The following is a 22,411-nucleotide window of genomic DNA, read 5'->3' as shown; positions in this document are numbered from 1 at the left end:
GGAGGCTCTTGCCTTAGACAAATGTTTGGTTGGTTCCCATGTTTTTTTCAGGTTTCTGCTCAAGAGCCTCTGATGGGAGAGGCTTACCCTGTGCACAGTCTACCAAATTCTAACCCTCCCTGGATGGCAAGAGTTGGTTAAGGGTTTGCCTTTGGCTCAGGTTATGATCCCAGGGTCCTGGGATAGAGTTCTGCACCGAGCTCCTTGCTCAATGGGGGAACTGCTTCTCTCTCTCCCTGCCACTCCCCCAGCTTGTGCTCTCTTTCTCTGACAAATAAAATCTTAAAAAAAAAAAAATAGGAATTTAGGGGCACCTGGGTGGTTCAGTGGGTTAAGCCTCTGCCTTCGGCTCAGGTCATGACCTTGGGGTCCTGGGATCGAGCCCCACATCAGGCTCTCTGCTCAGCAGGGAGACTGCTTCTTTCTTTCTGCCTGCTTGTCATTTCTGTCAAACAAATAAAATCTTAAAAAAAAAATTAAATTCTAACTCTCTCTCCTATACTCTCTGGCAACTTTCCCAGCTGTGTTTTCCTCCACTTATTGCTACCTGGCTGTTGTATACATAGTACATGTTTGTTAGTCCATTTAATACCTCTTTCATCTCTAAAACAAAGTTGACTGTTGTGTGGAAAGAGATGACATGTCTTGCACTGAAGTATCTTCAGGAACTAGAATGATCCCTGGCACAGGGCAGGCTCTCAGAACATTATATGTTGACTGACTGACTGAATAAATGAATCACACCCATTAAAGTTGAAAAGATCGTAATATTTAGTGGTGGTGAGGATATGGGACAATAGCATCATATTCTGTTTGAGGGGCAGGGGAGAGAAATTGGGACAAACATTTTCAAATACCTATTTGAATCAAAATTAGATATTCCTTTTGCTCCAGCAATCCAATTTCTAGGAATCGCTCTCCTAACAGTACTAGTTCACAAAGATACGTGGCCAAAAAATAGCTTAAGAAGTATTTTTTTTAGTGAAATAAGTCAAAACAACCCTCATGGCCATCCATAAGGAATTTGTTAAATAGGTTTTGATGCCTTGGAAAACAGCTTTGAAAGCAAGCGAGGAAGACTCAAATGGAAGGTACTGTTGAGGGGGCGGTGGGGTCGGGTGGGAGAAGGGTAGGTTACAGAATTGTGTGAATAGAATGAGCCAGCTTACATTCTAGAAGAAGGCGTGATAGAGATTTACATGTACACATGCTTCTGCACTAGCGGGTCCCTGGTAGGGGGTCATCAAACAGGAGCTATGCTTATCTCTGAGAGGGGGTGGGAAGGGGACTTTGCTTATTTACCTACTTCTGTGCTATTTTATTTAAAAAAAATATTTTTAAATGCCACATTTCTCAGAAAGCCTAAAAGAGCCATGAAGATAGATAGGACGCTTTGTTTGAATATTGGCTCTGCAATTTACTAGCTAGGTGACCTTCAGCAATCAATTTAATCTTTGCAGAAATCAAATCCCTCACTTGACAGAGAAGCAGGCAGCATAGGACTCCCACCTGGCTGTATGATAGGGGACCCTCCCAGCACTAAGGAGGGAGCAGCAGATAACGGAATGGATGGGATTTGGGGAAGAGGTTAGCATAACACTGTTTCATGTCATTTGATATTGACATTAATGGGCTCCATAAAGCTTTTCCCCCTTTTTACCCAGGATGTGAACCAGACGTCTTTAAGATTGTGGCAGTTAATTTTATTCATCCAGGCTTCCCAATCAATGCTTTTACTTGGAAGATATTTATGCTTAGAATGCTGAAAGGCTTTCCCCACAGTCAGGTCCGCAGGGCATTCTAATACACTTTCTGGAGTTAAGTGCTGAGACCTTGGACCCTTGATGTGAGAAACAATAAATAATCATGACTGCAGCTCTTGGCAAATCTAACACTGTGCAAAGTCGTAGAAAGAAGGCTCAAGCATGCGGAAGGAACGCATGAAACAGAACGTACTGCTCCCAGGTTTTGATTCCAGCAATTAGAAGTGAGAACAGCAGCTATGATGTTGAATGTTGGACTGTCCCCTTCCAAGCATTTTCTCTGTCAGTTGTCACTGCTTGTTAGGGTGCATTTCTTCTCAGTTGCTGGGCCCCTGCTCCTCCTTCCCATACCCGCCTCACTGAGCTCAGGCTCTGGTTACCCACACCACACCTTAGTTACTGTTTTCTCTCTTCCTGTCCTCCCTGGCATCCCTTTTCCATCTCAATCAGAAGTCAGCTTTCCACAGCACTGTTTTTGACATGTCCCTCCTCTGCTGAAACGCTTCCTAATACGCGCAGAAACAAGCCCTTCTTAAATTGGTACTCAGGGACTCCTCAGTAATCTGATATTCTCCTTTTGCCGTAAGAGAAAGAGTAGATCACGGGGCGTTAAGAGACTTAGGTTCAAGTTCAAGCTGATTTGCTTATTTGGATTTCTTGACCTCTGTTAGCTTCAATTCTCACATTTGTAAAACAGGATAAATAATAACACATGCCTCTCAAAATGAACTCGTGCTGGTGAAAACACTCTGTAGACACCGTACCATGGAATAACAGCCCAAGCATGGAGTGAACGAGCGTGTGAAATGCCAGGTAGTAGACTTACCCGGATCCCACAGCACCTAGAAAGCCTATTACAGTTTCCACCTTGGCAATAACATTTCGGAGGTACACGTGGGCTAAACAATGCATCCGAGCCACACACCAGCCTGTGGCAGAGTCGCATTCTCGGTATGGCCCTCGAGCTTGTGCTTTCCCCCCAACAGGATGACGGTCTGATCCTGACAAAGGGGCATCCATCAGGGCTCCCATGCCTGCTCCCCCTTCTCAGTGTTTCAGAACACGCCACGCTCATCCCTGCCTCCTGCCCACACCATCTCCCCTTTCTTCCCTTCCACAGAGCCAAATCCTTCACTGCCCAGGGCAACTCCCGCCCCTTTCAGCAAATCTCCCTTGCCTGCAGAACTCATTAAAACCTCTGTCCATTTCTCATCAGCAAATCTCACCCAGCCCTTGGTTGTGCCTACCATGTATTTGCGTCCTCCGTGGGCTTCTGCGGGGCCAGAAGGATCTAATTCCTGTGTTTTTCAGCATTCAGCATGACAGAAGTTGCTCAGTGACTACTTGGATAAATTAGTATTATCTAATTTACTATTGTTCAAACTATTCTTCAGATGCTTTTATGTGAATCACTTAGAGCGACTGTTAAAAATACATTTTTGTGCCCTAGGCTGGACCCACTAAGTCGGCAACTCTAGTGGTGGGTGGAGCCCAGAAACATATAGTTAACAAGCTCCACAGGTGATTGTTGTGGTCAGGTAAGGCTGAGGTACTGGTCTAATTCAATGGTTGATAAACAGGGTATACACCTGAGTGTCCTAGGAAGCTTCCAAAGCAAGGAAGGCCATTTTCACCTCCACCTGTTTCAGATTCATGAAATCTAGGATATTTTTAGAAAGACTTCTTAGATGATTCTTAGGTTTCCTTGCCTTTCCATCCCTGCCTGGTTAAGAACCCTATTTACTGCTTCATGTATAAGCACTATAATCTGTAATCCCCCACAACCAGCTCCGACCCAACCATGGAAGAGACTAGAATATTGGTGATGAGCATGGCGTCCTAAAACTTTGAATCCAACACGATGCCAAGGCATAATGGTCTTCAATGGGAAATTATTCAGTTGAATTAAAAATTCCCTATCCGTACCCCATCTCCCACCCAACTAGATTTTGACTCTACCATTATCCAAACCCACTTTTGGTTGAATTTAGTGAATTTCTTTTCATTTGCCCACTTAGGCATCTTCTTACACAGGAATCCATGTTAAGCTACTTCAAAATTTATCCTCATTGGAATCAGTACATTCTGACTTATTCAGACTATTGACATAAGCCCTATATCACATTTGAAGCACACGCTGGCAGCCAACGTACCTCTGCCTTTGCCCTTGGTAATGATATATGTGCATAAGACCAATTCTACCGCAGATGAATCATGGGTCTCACGGCGATGTGACTGATTGGACCAATGAGGACTGCTCTCCCAATAAAACATCTCCCCAACAGACCTGCCCAGGTACTTTGAATTTCTGATATGATAACTATACAGTTTCTGACCATCAGAACAATGCAAACATAACAAGAAGGCATACTAACACCCATAAACTCTCACTAGTTTGTCCAGTTAGCTCAGAAGAAGATGATGAGAGTAGAACGTGGGTGGAGTCGGCTTTGATAGATTGGAAAGGAGAGGGCGAAGGGACTCTACTAAGGTTCTGTGAGATCCGTGTATTTGTGACCCAAGACAGGTGTTGTCAAGGGCAAAGATGCTTGACGAAGCTGGAAACTCATCATGTAATGCTTTGTCTGAGAACACAGGAATGAAATAGGATGCTGATCACTCGATTCAGTTTCTAACCTCATATTCTCCCTCAACACAGTATCAATAGGCTGATACTTGTTACTCGTTTGGTGTTCATACCTTCTCATTTGCCCTCTCTGTCACTCTGGGTTCTCTTCCTGTCTCTAAGACCCTTTAAACATGCCACTTTCCCTCAGGCCTTAATTTTCATTCTTCCAGTTCTCCTGGAATGTGAGATGTGCTGGTGAAGAAGAGGAAAACAGGGAGCAGCGGGGTGGCTCAGTCAGCGAAGCAACCAACTCTTTGACTCAGGTCATGACCTCAGGGTCATGGGATTGGGCTCTGCCCCGGGCATGCAGTCTGCTTGAGATTTTCTCTTGCCTTCTCCGTGTGCCCGTCCCCTGCTCTCTCGTGGGCATAAGCTCTCTCTCTTAAAAAACAATTGGAAAGACATAAAAAAAAAGGGGGGGTGGGGAGAGACTTCAACGAAGAATGCGTTTGTCTGTTGTGTGTGTGTGTGTGTGTGTGTGTGTGTAAGAGAGAGAAACTGACTCATTAATTCTCTATGTTCCTTAAACAGAATTGGGACTTCCCTGCATTATGTAATTGTAGATGAGGTTTGGATTTCTTTCTTTTGTTTTCTTGTCTTTCCCTCCCTTTTCCTTAAGTTGCTTTGGGTTGCAATGAAGATCAAACAATCTGCCATTGTGTATAATTTGCACACAAGCTGCCAAGCTGGCTTCCAGATTTAGTCCTGATGTGATCGAGAATGGTTGGGTTACAAAGCCACTGAGAAAACAGGTTTTCTACAGGAAGTAGAAATTGATTAAATTCAGACCTCTGCAAATGCCCTGGCTGTTAGACTGGCAGCTTGCCAAATTGACTGGGCAGGGAGGGGAGGAGACCTGTGATGGGATCTCCCAGGCCTGACTCAGGGCAGGCTGGGGGCACTGCAGGGGCCTGAAGACGCATCTGCCGGCCACACAAAAGAGCCCCGATGATTCCACCTAGGACACTAGAATTGGGGTCTTCTCCTTGTTTTAATTCCCAGGTTGTCTAAGAGGCGCCGTCTGGGGATTCTGGAGCTCATTCTGGAGCTCTGGAGCACATTCACAGGCTCCCAAGCTACGTTTCAACTGAAATCTGATCTGCTTGCAGGTTTTCCCCAGCAGAATAAAATTTTAAGACCTTGATGGAATCTTGGATTCTAATCTCAACAGAGTTCCTTAACTTCTGAGCCCCAGTGACCTCATCCCTGCAATGAGCAAAATATCCATCCAGTGAATTGTGACCATCAGTGAAATAATGCCCAGTAACTAATAAGGACTGCCACTGTTACCTCCTCCCACCCCGGCACGGGCTGCGCGGGATGACTGGCCCTCTCTAATCACCCGCTGTATTTGGACACTGCTTCAACACAGGGCCCATGGGCCTGCGGTGGCACTGGCCTTGCTCCCCAGCTCCTCCTCTAACCCTGTAGCAATGGCTAAATTTATTGAAAGGACTACTGGGACCAGCAATTGGTCCAACCTCTCTTATTATAATTTTTTTTAAAGATTTTATTTTTTTTTTGAGAGAGAGAGAAAAAACAGAAGGGGGTGAGGGAGAAGGAGAAGCAGACTCCTCGCTGAGCTGGAAGCCCGACACAGAGCTCGATCCTAGGACCCTGGGATCATGACCTGAGCCAAAGGCAGAGGCTTTAATCCACTGAGCCACCCAGGCGCCCCAAGACTCATATTTTTCTGAAAAATATGAATATTTTTCTTATTTTTAAATTGGAAGGCCAAGTGAATTTGAAAGATTGTATCTATTCAGATCTGAACTTCCCAAGCTCCTTAATGAAATTCAGATTTTTCCCCCCCATTTCCAAGTCTTTTACTTTAGTACTAATTGTGTGTTTATTATTTTTGGCAAAGCGAGATAGGGTATCTTTTAGCTGCTCTGACTAAAACAAGGTAGCATGTTCTGGAGGTTTACTTCTTTGTAGGGTAAGTAAATGTTCACTTTCATGTACCTATCTTGTGAGTCTAAACATTCTTTGAAAAGGTTCTTTTAACTTTTTTGGCAAAATTAAGATAAAGGTAAAAAAGAATTCTTGAGATTTTTTGGTTCTCTCTTGGTACAAATCAGATTTCTTAATATGGGACCATGGCTCTGGACTTACTTTATCACTTAGGCAATCAACTGAGGGCCCGAGTCTGGGAGACTTAGATATGTCTCAAAATGTTCTTATTAATAGAGTGAAAGCAGTTCTACATCTCATAGCTTTTCTGACATGTTAGTCTTGAATGCTGAGTTCCCCCCATCCCTCCAACTCCAGGATACTATGCTTTACCCCACTCTTAGATAATGATCTAAGTTGCTCTTTTTTTTTTTTTTAGATTTTATTTATTTATTTATTTACTTACTTACTTAATAGAGATCACAAGTAGGCAGAGAGGCAGGCAGAGAGAGAGGAGAGAGAGAGGGAGAAACAGACTCCCCGCTGAGCAGAGAGCCCGATTCGGGGCTTGATCCCAGGACCCTGGGACCATGACCTGAGCCAAAGGCAGAGGCTTTAACCCACTGAGCCACCCATGTGCCCCTAAGTTGCTCTTAATCGTGGAGTACCTTGTTCTCCCATCAAGGTCTCTTGGATCTAGACCTGCAGTTTGTGCTGGATGCTAACATTAAGCTGTCTCTTTCCGGGGCCACCCTGGGCCTGACCAGCCCTGACTGCTGCTGTGGTCTAAGCCTCCCTTTGTTTATGGTATGTCAATAGATGGCTTACATTACTGAAGTCTACAAATTCTGAAATACAGAATGGGCCTAATCATCCTGTTATTAATTATAAGCTATTTTATGATTGAAAAGAAATTCCTTTAAGGAGGGCTCTGTATCATGTCTTTTTATATCTACTCATTTCATGGGAAATGTTAAAAGCCTGTGTCCTAGGCCAGCCAGGATATTTGCTAACGCAAACAAGATGAAAATGCCTAGACTTCTTATAGTCTCAATTCCCTGTCTCCCATCCATGTCAAAATAACCTGGACATTTTGCAAGTAAAAAAATTTAAAATACAAATTGATATATATATATGTATGATATATATGTAATATATGACTGATATATCTATCAATTAATTTATATATATTTATCCATTTTATCCCTTATCAATTATTAAATGCATTTTAAAATATGGCAAAAGATATTGAAAACTTCCTATTGAATCAGCAATGAATTAAAACAGAGAATGTATGGATAAATTGTTAATAGGACTGACTTTGAATTTGCTAGCAGTTTTGGTTTCTGAAGACACTGAATCTCTTTGAGGTAGGCATTTGCTCTGGAACAGAGGAATAGCATTCAGCATCACTCCCCTTTCCTGTTTTCTCCTTCTTCCACACAGAGGTAAAACACAGGGGTGAAGCCTGGAGCTTCAGCAGCTATGTTGTAATCATGAAGCAAAACATCTGAAGACAAAAGCCAATGCTCTAAAACCGTCAGAGGGGAAATACAGAAAAAGCTTGTTCTTTGATAGCATCATTGCATAAGTAGCTGGACCAGTGCCAGTAACTTCCCACCTCAGGGCTCCTTGTTTTATGAGAAAAATAAGTCTCTATTTCTTTAATCCTCTATTGGGTCTTTTGTGAGTCACAGCTGAATGTGAAAAAAAGTTTACTTCTGTGATCACATGATATGAGAACTCAAGAGTTATAACCTGAACGTTTTTAAACATTAAAGTAATATCTTATTAGTAGCCTTTCTTGGTGACATGGACTGAAGTTTATTTTGGACTTATTATACATTAATTATTATATATACACTTAGCCAGAACAGCACCTTAATTATGTAGCTTGACTTCGAAATGGATAGCAGCTTGTGGACACATTTGCTATACATGACTTTTGCTCTAGAGGAAACATTTGTTTCTATCAGTAGAGCATCATTAACATGAGCTAGCTGTTGAGACACATAAAAAGCCTCAGGGGGTCAGATTGGATATCACAACTGTATTGTTGAAACAGAATTCGACTTGCAAATATAATTATCCTTGGTTGTTAAAGTGATCACTTTTCATTTCAATTCTAGTCTAGTCTCCAGAACTTAAAAGTGAGACGAAGAGTCGGAAAGGAGGTTTGGACATTCAGGCCATGACGAAAAGCAAAAAAGGCTGGGGTTAGTTAGTAAGGATAGTGGGAGAGTATGGAACACTTAAAATTAACCTTCAGATGTATTAAGGGATACTGCTCAGAAAATGAAAGCCAGCTGTTCTCCATCTTTTATGATGAAAACCTCAAATCAAGTGGGTTTATGGTTTTGCATCTGGGAATCAGATTAGCAAAAAGAACTCCCTCTTGGAAGGTGAATATTGATTATTCCTCCTGGGATTGAATATTTGGGTAAGATTTAGATCTCACTCTCTGGAGACAGTGGCTTAAATTTAATTGTGGAACTCCAAAAACAAAACAAAACAAAAAGATAATTAAATTCTGGGCCTCTGTGTATACTTTGTTAATAAATAAACAGAGATGCCTAGGACAGGGTCACCTGTGACCCCCCCGCCACCCACCCAGCGACCCCCCCACCACCCACCCAGCGATGCTCGGCATTTAATCTCTAGGGATAACCGTGGCCTGTAGGTGAGAAGCGGGAAGGCAAAGAGGTCTCTAGGTGTACAGGCCCTGGAGCCTTCTGGCTTTCTGCCAGCCCCTGGAGAACTTCCTCCCTCCCTCAGGTAGGAGGCCAAGCCGCTCTCAGTGGATGCACAATATCTGGAAGTCATTAAACAAAAACCTGAGCTTTACTGTTCTCTCTTTGTACTCATTCTCATCTACAAGAGGGTGGTGTCTGTGTGGTCCTGCCTGAAGGCAGTGGTGAGGACTGACAGATTTCTTCAGGAGGTTGGTTCAGTGATTTTATCAATGTGCATAATGTGTAAGCTCTGGGTTATTTTCCTCTTAGTAAATCTTTCCCAGCACTGAGTAAACATCTTCCTGGGAAGGGAAAGCAAAAATACTTCTGCCCTTATAAAATGTCAATGTGCCATGCAAGCCTTTAAAAGCATAGTAAGCTGGTGCCTGGCTTCTAGGGAAAGTCAGTGCACCTTGACTACAGTACAGAAAATAGCAGCTAACTGGTGCCATCTGGAGGGAAAGAGGAGTCAAAAACAAAAAGGCAAAATTTAAAAACCTAACTCTAAGGTTCTAAAGACAAATCCAAACATTATAGGAAATTTTCAAAAAATGGAATTTCCTGCTCCTTTTCTCCTGTCTTCTCTGAAAGCACCTGGGCTTATCACAAGGGGGCTGGGACTCATGTTCACACAGGACCTCAAATTTGGACTTTGACATCTCTCTCCAAATCAGGCTATGCTCTCAGTCATGGGGCTTTGTTATAAAGTGACACTCCCAACCCTGAATGGTACCACCTGCGCCATGTTAATCAGATTGGAAATGAATCTTGGAACGATATTATGTCACAGTGTCGACCACTGATAATTTCCACCAAAATCACCTGCGTATTTCATAAAACTGCAATTTATTAGGCTTTCTGAATATGAATTTCTTTCACACTTCATTAGAACAATTACTGGGAGGAAGTAAAATGTGTTTTTTATTTTATCAAACATATATGGCACTTATTAGGGGTTAGGCACTGTTTCTAGCACTTTACAAATATTAATGAATTGATGCATTAGATTTCCTCAACAACTATAGGAACTTAGGTGTCATTGTTATCCATCTTTGACTGATTAGGAAACCAAGATGTAGGAAGGTTAAGTAATTTGCCCAAGGTTATATGGCTAGTAAGCATATGACAGATTGAAGCTCTTTTTTTTCTTTGATTAAAGAAAAAATTTCTATTTTGGCCTTCATGTATTTTTAGTATTTTTTTTTTCTGTTTACATCCTAAAGTAGAAAATATAACTATAGCCGGGTAATGAATGCAGTCTGACATGTTAGGAAAGGTTCTCATTGCTTTGAATAAAAAGAAATAGCAAATAGTCACAGTAATTAACAGATACTAGATATTCACTATGTCCTATGCTCTGTTATAAGTAATACATCTTTTTAAATTCTTTTGAAAACTCCAGAGATAGGTAAAACTGTAACAAATAGGTTAAAAGCAAAAGAATAGGGACACCTGGGTGGTTCAGTTGGTTAAGCATCTGCCTTCAGCTCAGGTCATGATCCTGCCATCCTGGGATTGAGTCCCAGGTGAGGCTCCCTGCTCACTGGGGAGCCTACTTCTTCCTCTCCCTCTGCAGTTCCCGCTGGTTGTGCTCTCTCACTCTCTCTCTCTGTCAAATAAAAAAATTTTTAAAACAAAAGAATAGAAAAAGATATATCATGTTAATATTAATCAGAAGAAAACTAGATTGACTATATGATTATCAGACAAAATAGATTTCAAAGCAAAGAAAATCATTTCATAATAATAAATGGGCCCATTCATTAAGAAGACACAATAACCTTAAATGTTTTCAAACCCAACAACAAAGATTCAAAATACACAAAGCAAAAACTGATAGAACTGATGGGAGAAATAGGTTAACCTACAGGTTCAGAGAGTCGAACACATCTCTCTCAATAACTGATAGAGCAAGCAGACAGAAAATCCATGAAGATGCAGAAAACTTGAACAATACAATCAATCAGCTTGACCTAATTGACATTTTAAGAAAAGATTTCATTTATGTATTTGAAAATGAGAGAGACTGAGAGAGCAGGGGTGGGGAGGAGAAGGAGAAGCAGGTTCCCTGCTTCTGAGCAGGGAGCCCAATGTGGGGCTCTATGTGGGGCTGCATCCCAAGACCCTGGGATCATGACCTGAGCCAAAGGCAGATGCTTAACCAATTGAGCCACCCAGGTGCCTTGGCCTAATTGACATTCATAGAACTATCCATTCAACAATAGCAAAATATACATGTTTTTCAAATGTATATGGAATATTTGCTTAGCTAGATTATACTATGAACCATTAAACATTTACTAATATGTTTAAAAGAATTAAAATCATACACAGCATATTCTCTTCCCATATGGAATTATAGTAGAAATCAACAATAGAAAGATAACTACTTTTAAAGTTACATAAAACAATTTAAAAAATAAATAACATATGGGTGGGTTAAAGACGACCCAAAAAGGAAATTAGAAATATTTTGAGTAAAAATGAAAATATAACTCATTAAAAATTAGTGGCAATCTGCCAGCATGGGACTTTGAAGGAAACTCACAGTACTAAATTCTTTTATTAGAAAAGATGAAAAGAGGGCACCTGGGTGGCTCAGTTGATTAAGCATCTGCCTTCGGTTCAGGTCATTATCCCAGGATCCTGCGATCAAACCCCTCCCCGGGCTCCCTCTCCCGCTGCCCCTCCCCTGTGCTTGAGCACATGCGTGCATATCAATGTGTTCTCTCTCTGTCACTCTTGTTCACACTTCTCTCAAATAAAACAAACAAACAAACAAACAAACAAATAAATAAATAAATAAGAAAAGAAGAAAATTCTCAAATCCATGACCTCAGTTTTCATTTTAACAAATTAAGGGAGAATGAAGGTAAATTAAAACAAAAGTAGGCAAAAGACAGGAAATGATAAGTACTATAGTAGAAAGCAGTAAAATAGGATACAGGAAACAACAAAGAACAGAAATTAACCCGAAAGCTCATTCTTTATAATCAATAAAATTGATAAACCTCTAGCCAGACTAATCCAGAAAAGCAAGAGAAAATATAAGTGGTATAACTACAGAATTTATAGACATTAAAAGGATAACAAAGAAATAATATGAATCCCTTTATGCCAAAAATTTAGACCACTTAGACAAAATGAACAAATTCCTTGAAAGATGTAAACCACCAAATGTCACTGAAGAAGAAATGCATAAGCTAAATAACTATGAGGCCATTTAAAATAATGTGTAATTTAATGCCATCCCACAAAGGAAAATCCAGGCCCAAATGGCTATACTGGTGAATTCTACCAAACATATAAGGAAGCACTAATACCAATTCGACAAAAGCTCTTCCAGAAAATTATAAAGAAGAGGATTCTGGGGCACCTGGGTGGCTCAGTGGTTTAGGCCTCTGCCTTCAGCTCGGGTCATGATCTCAGGGTCGGTCCTGGGATCCAGCCCCACATCGGGCTCTCTGCTCAGCGGGGAGCCTGCTTCCCCCTCTCTCTCTGCCTGCCTCTCTGCCTACTTGTGATCTCTGTCTATCAAATAAATAAATTAAAATATTAAAAAAAAAAAAAAGAAGAGGATTCTTCCCAATTCGTTCTATAAACCTGGCACTACTCTAACACCAAATCTAGATAAAGACACTAGAAGAAAACTGTAACTTATTTCCCTCAAGAAATAATGTCAAAATTCTAAACAAAATATTAATGAATCAAATTAACAACATATGAAAGGATGATATGCCATAAGCAAACTGGGTTTGTCCCAGGAATGCAAAGTTGTTTTAATATTAAAAGTTAGTAAATCAATGTAGATTACCATGCTAAAAAGAAGAAAAATCGTGCTCATCTCAATAGACACAAAAAAGCATCTGACAAAATCTAACCTCTATTTCTGATGAAAAACTCATCGCAAATTGGGAAGGGCAGGAATGTAGTTGGATAAAGGGCATCTTTGAATAATCTACGGCTAACATTATACTTACTGACAAAAGACTGATTGCTTTCCTCCTATGTTCAGGAACAAGATGAAATGGTATCCACTTATTACCACTACTTTTCAATATTGTACTGGGAGTTTGACCAGTACAGTCAGGCAAGAAAAAGAACTAAATGAATCTAGATTTAAAAGGAAGAAGCAAAACTGTTTTTATCTGACAACAGTATGATTAGACAATCATAGAAAATCTGAGAGAATCTATAAAATAGCTCCTAGAAGTAATAAATGAGATTACCTATGTATCAAGACATAAGATCTATGTACAGAAATCAGTTGTATTTCAATATTCTAGCAAAGAACAATTGAAAATTAAGAAACAACACTATTTAAAATAGCACCCAAAATTATGAAATCCTTAAAGAAAAACCTGGCAAACAATAGCCAAACTATGGAAAGAACCTAGACGTCCATCAACAGATGAATGGATAAAGAAGATGTGGTATGTATGTATATATATATATATATGTATATATATATATATAATGAATACTATGCTGCCATCAAAAGAAATAAAATCTTGCCATCTGCGATGACGTGGATGGAACTAGAGGGTATTATGCTTAGCGAAATAAGTCAGTTGGGGAAAGACAATTATCATATGATTGCCCTGATATGGGGAAGTGGAGATGCAATGTGGTGGGTATGGGAGGTAGGAAAAGAATAAATGAAACGAGATGGGATGGGGAGGGAGACAAAGCATAAGAGACTCTTAACGTCACAAAACAAACTGAGGGTTGCTGGGGAGAGGGGGATCAGGAGAGGGTGGTGGGGTTATGGACATTGGGGAGGGTATGTGCTATGGTGAGTGCAGTGAAGTGTGTAAACCTGGAGATTCACAGACCTGTACCCCTGGGGCTAAAAATGCATTATGTGTTTATAAAAAATTTAAAAAAGGAAAGAAAAACCTGGCAAAAGATATTCAACACATGGACAATGAAAATTATAAAATATTGCTGAGATATTAAATAAGACCCAAATAAATAAGGAATTCATGCCTGGGAAGACTCAGTATAGTCAACACACACATTTTGATCTATTCCTTTTACCATATACAAACATTAAGTCAAAATGACCTAAAAGATAATCCAAAATTATAAAATTTCAATAAGAAATAATAAAAGAAAATCTTTGTAATCTTGAATTAGGAAAGAATTTCTTGGATACAACTCCAAAAATAGAATCTATACAAGGAAAAAAAATATCAGTAAGTTGGAGTTGATGAAAATTACCATTCTTTGAAAAAACTATTAAGACAGTGAAAAGACAAGTGGCAAACTTGCCACTGGTTTGCCAATTTTCTATTTGGAAATCATTTATCTGATAAAGGATTTGTATCCAGAGTACAGAAAGAACTCTCAAAACTTAATAGTACAAAACCAACCAACCCAATAACAAATCGAAAAAAGATTTCAACAGATATCTCATCAGAAAACAGAGGATGATGACAAGTAAGTACATAATAAGGTGCTCATCATCACAGGCTTTAGGGAAATGCAAATTAAAATAAGAGGCCACTTCACATCCTTTAGCATGACCAACACTTAAAAGACTGATCATACCAGGTGTTGGCCAAAATATGAAGGAACTGGAATTCTTATACATTATTGGTGGGAATGTAAAATTGTAAAATCCCTTTGAAAGACAGTTTGCCAATCTCTTAAAAAGTTATGCACCATGTGATCCAGCCATTTACACAAATGTTTGTATCATCTAGATCAATCTTCTCTCATTGCGTAATAAAGCCCCACACATTTAACAGCTTAAAAAACAACGCACGTTTGCAATTTTGTAGTCCGGGCTTGGCCTGGCTGGGTGCTCAGGATCTCACAAAGCTCAAGTCAAGGCATTGGCCAAGCTGCATTCCTCTTGGGAAGTCAGGTCTTTTCCAAACATCACATAGTTACAGCAAGATTCCATTTCTTCTCATTGTAGGGCCAGAGCCCCTATTTTATTTTGCTGGCTGCCATATAGAGGCTGCTCTCAGCCTCTAGAGGTTGCAGGCAGTCCCTGGCCATGCAGACTTTTTTACATCATGACAGCTTATGTCCTCAAACCTAGCAGAAGAATCTCTGTCTGCTAGGATGGAGTCTTAGCTAATGGAACATAATGACAGCGGCGACTATCCAATCACCTTTGTCATATTCCATTGGCTAGAAGTAAATCCTGGGTATTCTTCACACTCACGGGGAGGGGATCATACAAGGGCACGACTCACTGTTGGGTCATCGGCAGGTGGATCTGCCTCACCAGCTTTTATATTTGTAGTAGTCTCAAGTTGGAAACGACTCAAATTGCCCATCAACAGGCAAAAGAATAAATAAATTGTGGTATACCTATAGAGTGGAATACTACTTGCCAATAAGGATAAATGAATGACATACACGAAACATGAATCAATCTCAAAATAATGCTGAGTGGAAGAAGCTAGGCAAAAACAAGTATTTACAGTATGATTCCATTTACATAAAAATGTAGAAAATTCACAGTGATCTATAATGACAGAAAGCATATTGGTGATTGCCTGGGAATGAGAAGTGAAGGCAGGAAGTGCCTGGGCAGGGGAGTGATATTACAAAGAGGTATGAGGAAACGTTGGTGGGGAGTGACAGATGGCTTCGCAATGTTAATAGTAGTGATGGTTACGTGAGTGTCAGTTATCAAATTGTACACTTAAAGTAGTTCAATTTCTTGTACGTCAATCATATCTCACTAAAGCTGTTTTTTTAAAAAAATCTAGCATCTTTTTCCAGAATCAACTCTTTCAAGGTACTCCTGCTTATTAATAAAAGCTTCCCTCTTTGTCACTTTGAAATTCACCAATTTGCTAAATTTTCCAAGTTCATTTTTTAACAGCAGATTCTATGACTGTGAAACAGGAGCTTTTGTATGAGGTGAAGAAATTGTGGCAACTGTTGGTATGTGGGTCGTACACTATGAAATATCTCTGAGATAGAGTCCGATTGGATTATACTTTCCAGGTTTTGTGTAAGAGTCATATGGGCAAACAGAAAATTTCAATATAATATAGCTGCACACGCACATACACATATGCAGAGAGAGGGAAAGAGAGAGAGACTGAGACTGAGCCCAGCCTGGGTTAGGTCTGAGGCATGCCAAGAAAATTTTGTGGAAATGATGAATTGAGCTTTAGGAGATGAATAGGAGTTAGTCAAGTGAAGAAGGGAAAAGCCATTCCAGATAAAGAAAATGGCATAAGCAAAGGCAGAAAAAAGCATGTTACATTTGGAGAAGCATTCGGAGTTCGGTAACATGGGGCACGATGTGGGAAGTTGTGGATGAAGTTGGAGAGGGTGGGTGAGAGCTGACACGAAGGCCATTGTGATTTGGACATTCATAAGCAGAGATGGCCGGAAGAATTTTAGGAAAGTGAATGATGTCATTACAGAAAAGTATAATCCCACCTACTGATTAAAAGGGCTTCATAATGTAAAGTAACGGTAAGAACAGGAATGAGAAGATGGATTTGAGATATCTAAAAGATAATATTGCAAGTCTTGGTGATCATTTGGCCATAACTGAAAGAGAGAAGTCTATAGTGATCTCAGAGTTTTTATCCTGTGATTGTTCCATTAACTGAAAAAGAAACACAAGAGGCAGAAGGTGGAGGAGGAGGAGAAATGAGTTTAAACCAGGCATGTTGAGTTTCAGATGCATGGGGGACATTGAACTGAAGATGCTTTTTAAGGCAGGTAGGGAAAAGGTCAGAGAATGACAATATGTGTGGGAGGTAACATTTTTTAAAAAATGTGTAAAGAAGAGCACTGGGCTGGAACCCAAAAGAACCTCTCACCAAGGGTCAGAGGTAGACGGGAAATTCCTATTGAAGACCCAGAATGAATAGCCAGAGTTATAGTGAAGGTAATTAAATAAACTGTCCTATTGTACTGATTAAAGTCTCTGTTCCCAAAATGTGTCTCTGTTCCCTATACCTCCTTCCCCCATCACCAACTCTTACCCCCAGGTCTTCTGGTTGCAGGAAAAGAAAGCAACAGATGTAACTTCTTTGTCCTGAAAGAAAGAGATTAAATGGAAAGAATAAAACATAAGACAGCAGATATCAAGGAAATGTTTTTGGTGGACTGACATTGTCCTTTTGGTTTTAATTTCTTGGTGACTGCTTTATTTCTGTTGACAATCTAAGTTTGTCCTCCTAGAAAACTAGAAAGGAGTCAGAGGCCCATCCTCCGTCAGTGTGACCATCAGCAAATGCATTTTTCGACTACATTCTATAATTTCACTGAGGTATGGGATAGGCCATTCACAATGGCACTTTTCACCGGGTATAAAAATAACTCTGATTGTTATCAAGTTGGGCAGGATCATGAAGTTGGCTTTTCATTGTACTTTGGCATTGACAAAAGGAGGGGAAGATCTGGGATAGCTGCTAGAATTTTCTGGTTCTGGTTGGGGAGGAAAATAAAAGTGTTAGGCACTACAGTCACTTGGGGCCTTATTGTCTGAACTACCACAGGCCGACTTGAAAGCAGCTAGCTAGCCCAGACACTAGAGTACATATAACAACTTTTTTCTTTTTTCACAGGAAGTAAAATCCATTTCCTCAGAAGTGAGGGAGAGACCTATTTAACAACTAGATCCAAGGTCAGGCATCTACCTAGGTCTCTATGCTGATATACATATTTATATGTATACATATTTATGGTGTTTGTGGGCCTCAAAACAAGCCTCTTCAAAGGTGAGGCAATAGAGATTAAAAAAGATAGAAGTGATCGATAATATCAAATACAGACTAGAGGTCCAATAAGATAAGGAAGCTATTGAATTCAGGCAGTATGGAAGCCTTTGGTGATCCTGGTGAATTTTAATCGAGTAATATAAGCAGAAGACTGATTTTATTGGGCAGTGGAATGCAAATGGGAAGGGAATCTAAGAAATAAAGATGGCAAATGATAGACTTATCAATCAGCGTAGCTGAGAAAATACGAATAATATAGTGTTTGTTTTATTTTTTAAAGATTTTATTTTTAATCTCTACACCCAGTGTGTGGCTTAAACTTACAACCCCGAGATCAAGAGTCCCACACTCCACTAACTGAGCTAGCCAGGTATCCCTGAATAATACAGTGCTGAGGGAAGTAGAAATATAGGGTCAAAGGTAGAGACATATTTTAAAATAGGAGAGACCCGCATGCATTTGCAGGTTGAGGCAATGCAGCAAAAAAAGAGGGAGAAAATAAATATGAGAATATGAGGGGTAAGGTCAAAGAGGAAACAGAACATGTTTTCTGGAAGAAAAGAGAAGAGCATGACATCTCATCCTTTGAATATGGAGAAAAGATGACACTAAACCAGGCAGATGCAGACATCCATAAAGATCCCTCTCTTTGGTTAATGTCCAGGCTCTGAAGGTCCTAAGAACTCCCCTCCTATACCAGCCTCTTCCTGACTCATATCTTGTCCCTTTCTGCAAAAACTTGCAACCCATAGCCTAACAACTGTGGGTGTAATACCACTGATTGAAATGCCACAATGAATACCCCTAATTCAGTTAACTTAGCTTCAAGCAATGAGGTAGAGCTCAAAAAATTCAGAGAAACATATTCACTGATTTATATTTATATTTCTAATTTGTACTTGATGTGAGAGCATGAGACCAACTTGAAAAAAAAAAAAAAATGGAATCCAAGTTCCAAAGTTGTCTCATGAAGCCGAGCTGTGGTTGAGGCTGTTCATTTTCTAAATCCTGGAGCATCATGCTGAATCTTCTAAAATGTCTGTATCAAGAGTGTAGGTCCAAGTGACAAGGTCTTCCACTTCTTCTTCCCATGGCTCATTTGCACTAAAATCATCTGGTAAAGCTACACTCCTCCACCTTTCCTTTGTTCTACCAGTCTTCATGACAATGGCCATTTTGGTCTGTGAGTCAGCAAAATTTTGAACTGTAAGAGGAAATATAAAAAAAAAAATTACTAGACATGGTAGAGAACATGATAAAAAAAAAGATGTGTTCTTGCATTTATGGGATAGTGCCTAAGATTGTGTAGTGAAGGCAAGCAACCTTTTAAAACTCTCTGAATTTTATATTTTGCGATCAGTTTTTCATAAATCATTCCTTCCATTCTGGTCAATCTTCTTTATGCTTTGTTAGTTCATTCATTTAACATGTGTTTACTGAGTCCCACCAACCACTGGTAGGCATAGAAGGGAAACAGCATCTGTGAAGGCTTCAGAACACAATGGTGGAATCATTGTGTCTAAGTGAAAATAGGCTTGGATTTGACAGAGGAAGGTCAGTTTGCTGAACAGAGAAGGACAAAGAAGGAAAGTATGAGCACACTAGACTGAGAACACAGCACATGCCAAGGCACAGAGGTGTAAAAGAGTACTTGACCGGTTTGGAGGTAACCAGAGTTGACACATTAACATTTATGCTAAGCCAACTTCTCTGCTAAGCAGTCTATATAGATAATATTATTTAACTTAGATATGACCCTTGTGACAGGTAGGTACTATTATCCTTATTTTACAGATGAGGAAATTGAGACTGAGTGACCTACGGTAACTTGTCCAAGGACACTCAGCTAGTAAGAATCGATTCCAGGTCATTCAGATCCCAAATCCCTGGGTTACAGTGGAGAGTTGGGTGGGGCTGGTTAGTTAAAACTGAGGCCAGATTAGGAAGGCCTGCTATATCATGCAAAGATGATTCATCTTTTTCTACAGGTCTTGTAAACAGGGAAATAAACTAATTACATTTAAAGGAAGAATATAGATACAGTGTTTATATTGCTCAATATTTCTACCCAGCATGGGGAACCTGTTTTCTAGGAATGTTTAACCGTAGTAGTGTTATTTATGTTTTGCTGCAGTAGCTACCTAATTCGTTGCCTAATAAGGGATCCAGGACAAATTTTCTGTTGTCTCATATATTTATTTCCCTAACACTATATCAAATAAACCGTGTAATATTCATCACCTTCTAGTTGTGCTATGGATAAAGGTTATGAGTGAATTGTTCTCTTGGTCTCTTTTTTTATAGAAATATCTGTAGAGAGCTATCAGTTTAGAAAACTGCCACTATCCCGGGAGCATCTTGAAGTCTCCAATCATTGAGTTTTTTGTTTTGTATCTTAGTATTAATCTCTAGCTTTCATTAGTTTAAATGTAAATTTTGTCTTTCCTTTGAGAAAACCTACTTTATTTTCTGTGAACTCATCATTGATGGACTAACTCCAGTTCTTTCTAACTATGTTTGGGCTGTTCTGAATTTACATGTTTTGGGGTATGAGAGATTCAGAGCCCAACTGAAACCAGTTTAAACAACAGGCAAATGTCTCATCTCACAGAAGAGGAGAAGTCAGAGGTAGGACAGGATTGGATAAGCCAGTGATTCAACAATATCATGAAGGACCAGTTCTTTCTGCTGCTCTGCTTTCCCATCTTTGGTGTTGTTTTCAATCTTCAGACTCACAGCAAGAGAGCTGTAGCCATTCTAGTACTCACTCAGATATGGCAATATCCAGAGAAAAAAAAAGGGGGTCTTTCTCTCTAGAGTTTCATTTTTTAAGAGTAAGAAAACCATCCCCTGAAACCCTCAGCATACTTCTTCTCAGGCAGAATTGAGTCACACACTGCTCCTAAGTGAGTTCCTGGTAAGGGAAATGAGATTACCACGGTGGGCTGACACCAGTTGTTGGCCAGGAATGAATGCTGAGAGTCAATCACTCTGACCGTTTGTCCTCCAGACCTAGCTCTGTTAAAAACAAGAACAAACTAAAACCAAAAGTAAACCAAACCAAACCAAACCAAAACAAAACAAAAGCCCAAAACAAAACAAAACCAAAAAATCCAAAGCAAGACACTCTGGCTAGAATAGCTGAGCATAATGTAAAACAAATATAAAAATGTTTTTCATTTTGACACAGAAAAAATATTATTTTCAACTTCCTTCCTCCAGAAAATCTTAAGTATTACAAATCCCTCCAAGAAAACTTCGATTTACTAGTTGGAATCAATACTAAAGGTCAGAACTCTGTTACTATGTTAACAAAATAATTTATGAAAGCACAAACGCTGATTGCCATATAGTTTGTACGCCTCTCTAGGGATCGATCCTGGAAACTCATATATATTTTTAAATATGAAAATAATTTGATAAAGATATTAAAATTTGTTCTGACTGGTGAGCTCTGATTATTGCCAAATAATCAGATCCATTCACTTCTGTGTCAGCTAGAAAAACAGAAACACTATAGCTAATACACGAATGAGGAGTTTAATATAGAAAATAGGGCTTACACAGGTATGGGGAGACATGGGGGTGGGAAGGTCTGAAAGATTGTAGTTGGAGAACTGGAAAAGCAGTCACTCCCTACTTTAGCCGGATGTGGGAAAACCAGGAGTTCATGGGGCATTACAAGGAGCTGTACACATCCAGCCCAAAGTGGGACAAAAATTGAGAGTTCGTGAAGATATTTCTGAATCCATCATATCTGTAAAGTGAGAGTTTGTGAAGCGGGCATGAAACTGCCGTCTGAGGAAACTGCCAATTTCTTGGAAATTAATGGCCTCTTCCTCCCACCCACCTCCTAAAGCTCTGATGAATTTTTCTCAATAACAAACCATGCTAACCACCTCTACAAAAGAGGAGCACACAGTTCATTTCTTTTTCAACTGAGTCATGCTTCCTTTTCATATGCACTGTAAGTTCACTACTGCTACCTAATATGCAACCACAAAATCTCAGTGGCATACAACAACGAGCATTTGTTCAGTTCACCCATCTGTAGGTCCACTAGAGATTGGCTTATCTGGGCAGGGGATGGCTGGGAAAGCTGTCAGGGAAGCTTGGCTCTATGGCTTTCATCTTTCTCCGTGACCAGAAGGCTACTCCAGGCATGTTCTTGTGATGGTGGCAGAAGCGAAAAAGAGCAAGCCAGATAGCACAAGCTGTTTCCAAACTCTGGGCATATCATACCCACCAATATTCCATTGATCAAAACAAGTCACATGGCAAAATTCAAAGTCGATGGTCAAGGGAGTACATTTTGCCTATAGAGGTGGAACAGGATAGTGAATATTTCGCTCTTTCTTTTTCTTTTTAAAAATTTATTTATTTATTTTGGTGGAGTGGGGGAGAGAGAGAGAGCGAGCATGGGGTTCGGGGCAGAATGGGAGGGAGACAGAGAAACTCAAGCAGACTCCATGTTGACTGTGAAGCCTGGTGCAGGGCTCAATATCACAACCCTGAGATCATGACCTGAGCTGAAATCAAGAGTCAGATGCTTCACTGACTGAGCCACCCGGATGCCCTATGGATAGTGACTATTTCTGAATGATAATCTAACTTACTATAAGCTCTTATGGATGGTCTCTCCTCTTAATTATAAGATTAGACACAAAATATATTTTACCCCATTTT

The 22,411-nt window shown here is 40.0% G+C and overlaps 1 protein-coding gene across 4 annotated transcripts in view; it reads right to left on the bottom strand.

Moving 5' to 3' along the window:
- Positions 1–18,590: 18,590 nt before the first annotated feature.
- The window catches only part of UBE2U (ubiquitin conjugating enzyme E2 U), a 57,336-nt gene continuing 53,515 nt past the window's right edge, over positions 18,591–22,411 (bottom strand). For 2 of the 4 annotated variants that reach the window (XM_004762935.3, XM_045064668.1), the window contains one exon: positions 18,591–18,929. In XM_004762935.3, coding sequence (XP_004762992.1) covers positions 18,742–18,929 — 188 coding nt within the window. In that variant the 3' untranslated portion in view covers positions 18,591–18,741. The remainder of the gene's footprint in view (positions 18,930–22,411) is intronic. The other 2 variants (XM_004762937.3, XR_006601775.1) reach the window with 2 other exon arrangements.

The sequence above is a fragment of the Mustela putorius genome, unplaced genomic scaffold (genome assembly GCF_011764305.1).
Source record: "Mustela putorius furo isolate JIRA1106 unplaced genomic scaffold, ASM1176430v1.1 tig00003853_pilon_pilon_pilon, whole genome shotgun sequence".
In the NCBI taxonomy this organism is placed as follows: Eukaryota; Metazoa; Chordata; class Mammalia; order Carnivora; family Mustelidae; genus Mustela; species Mustela putorius.
Note: the sequence above shows the minus strand (reverse complement) of the source record. Positions and strands in the feature narration are given on the sequence as shown.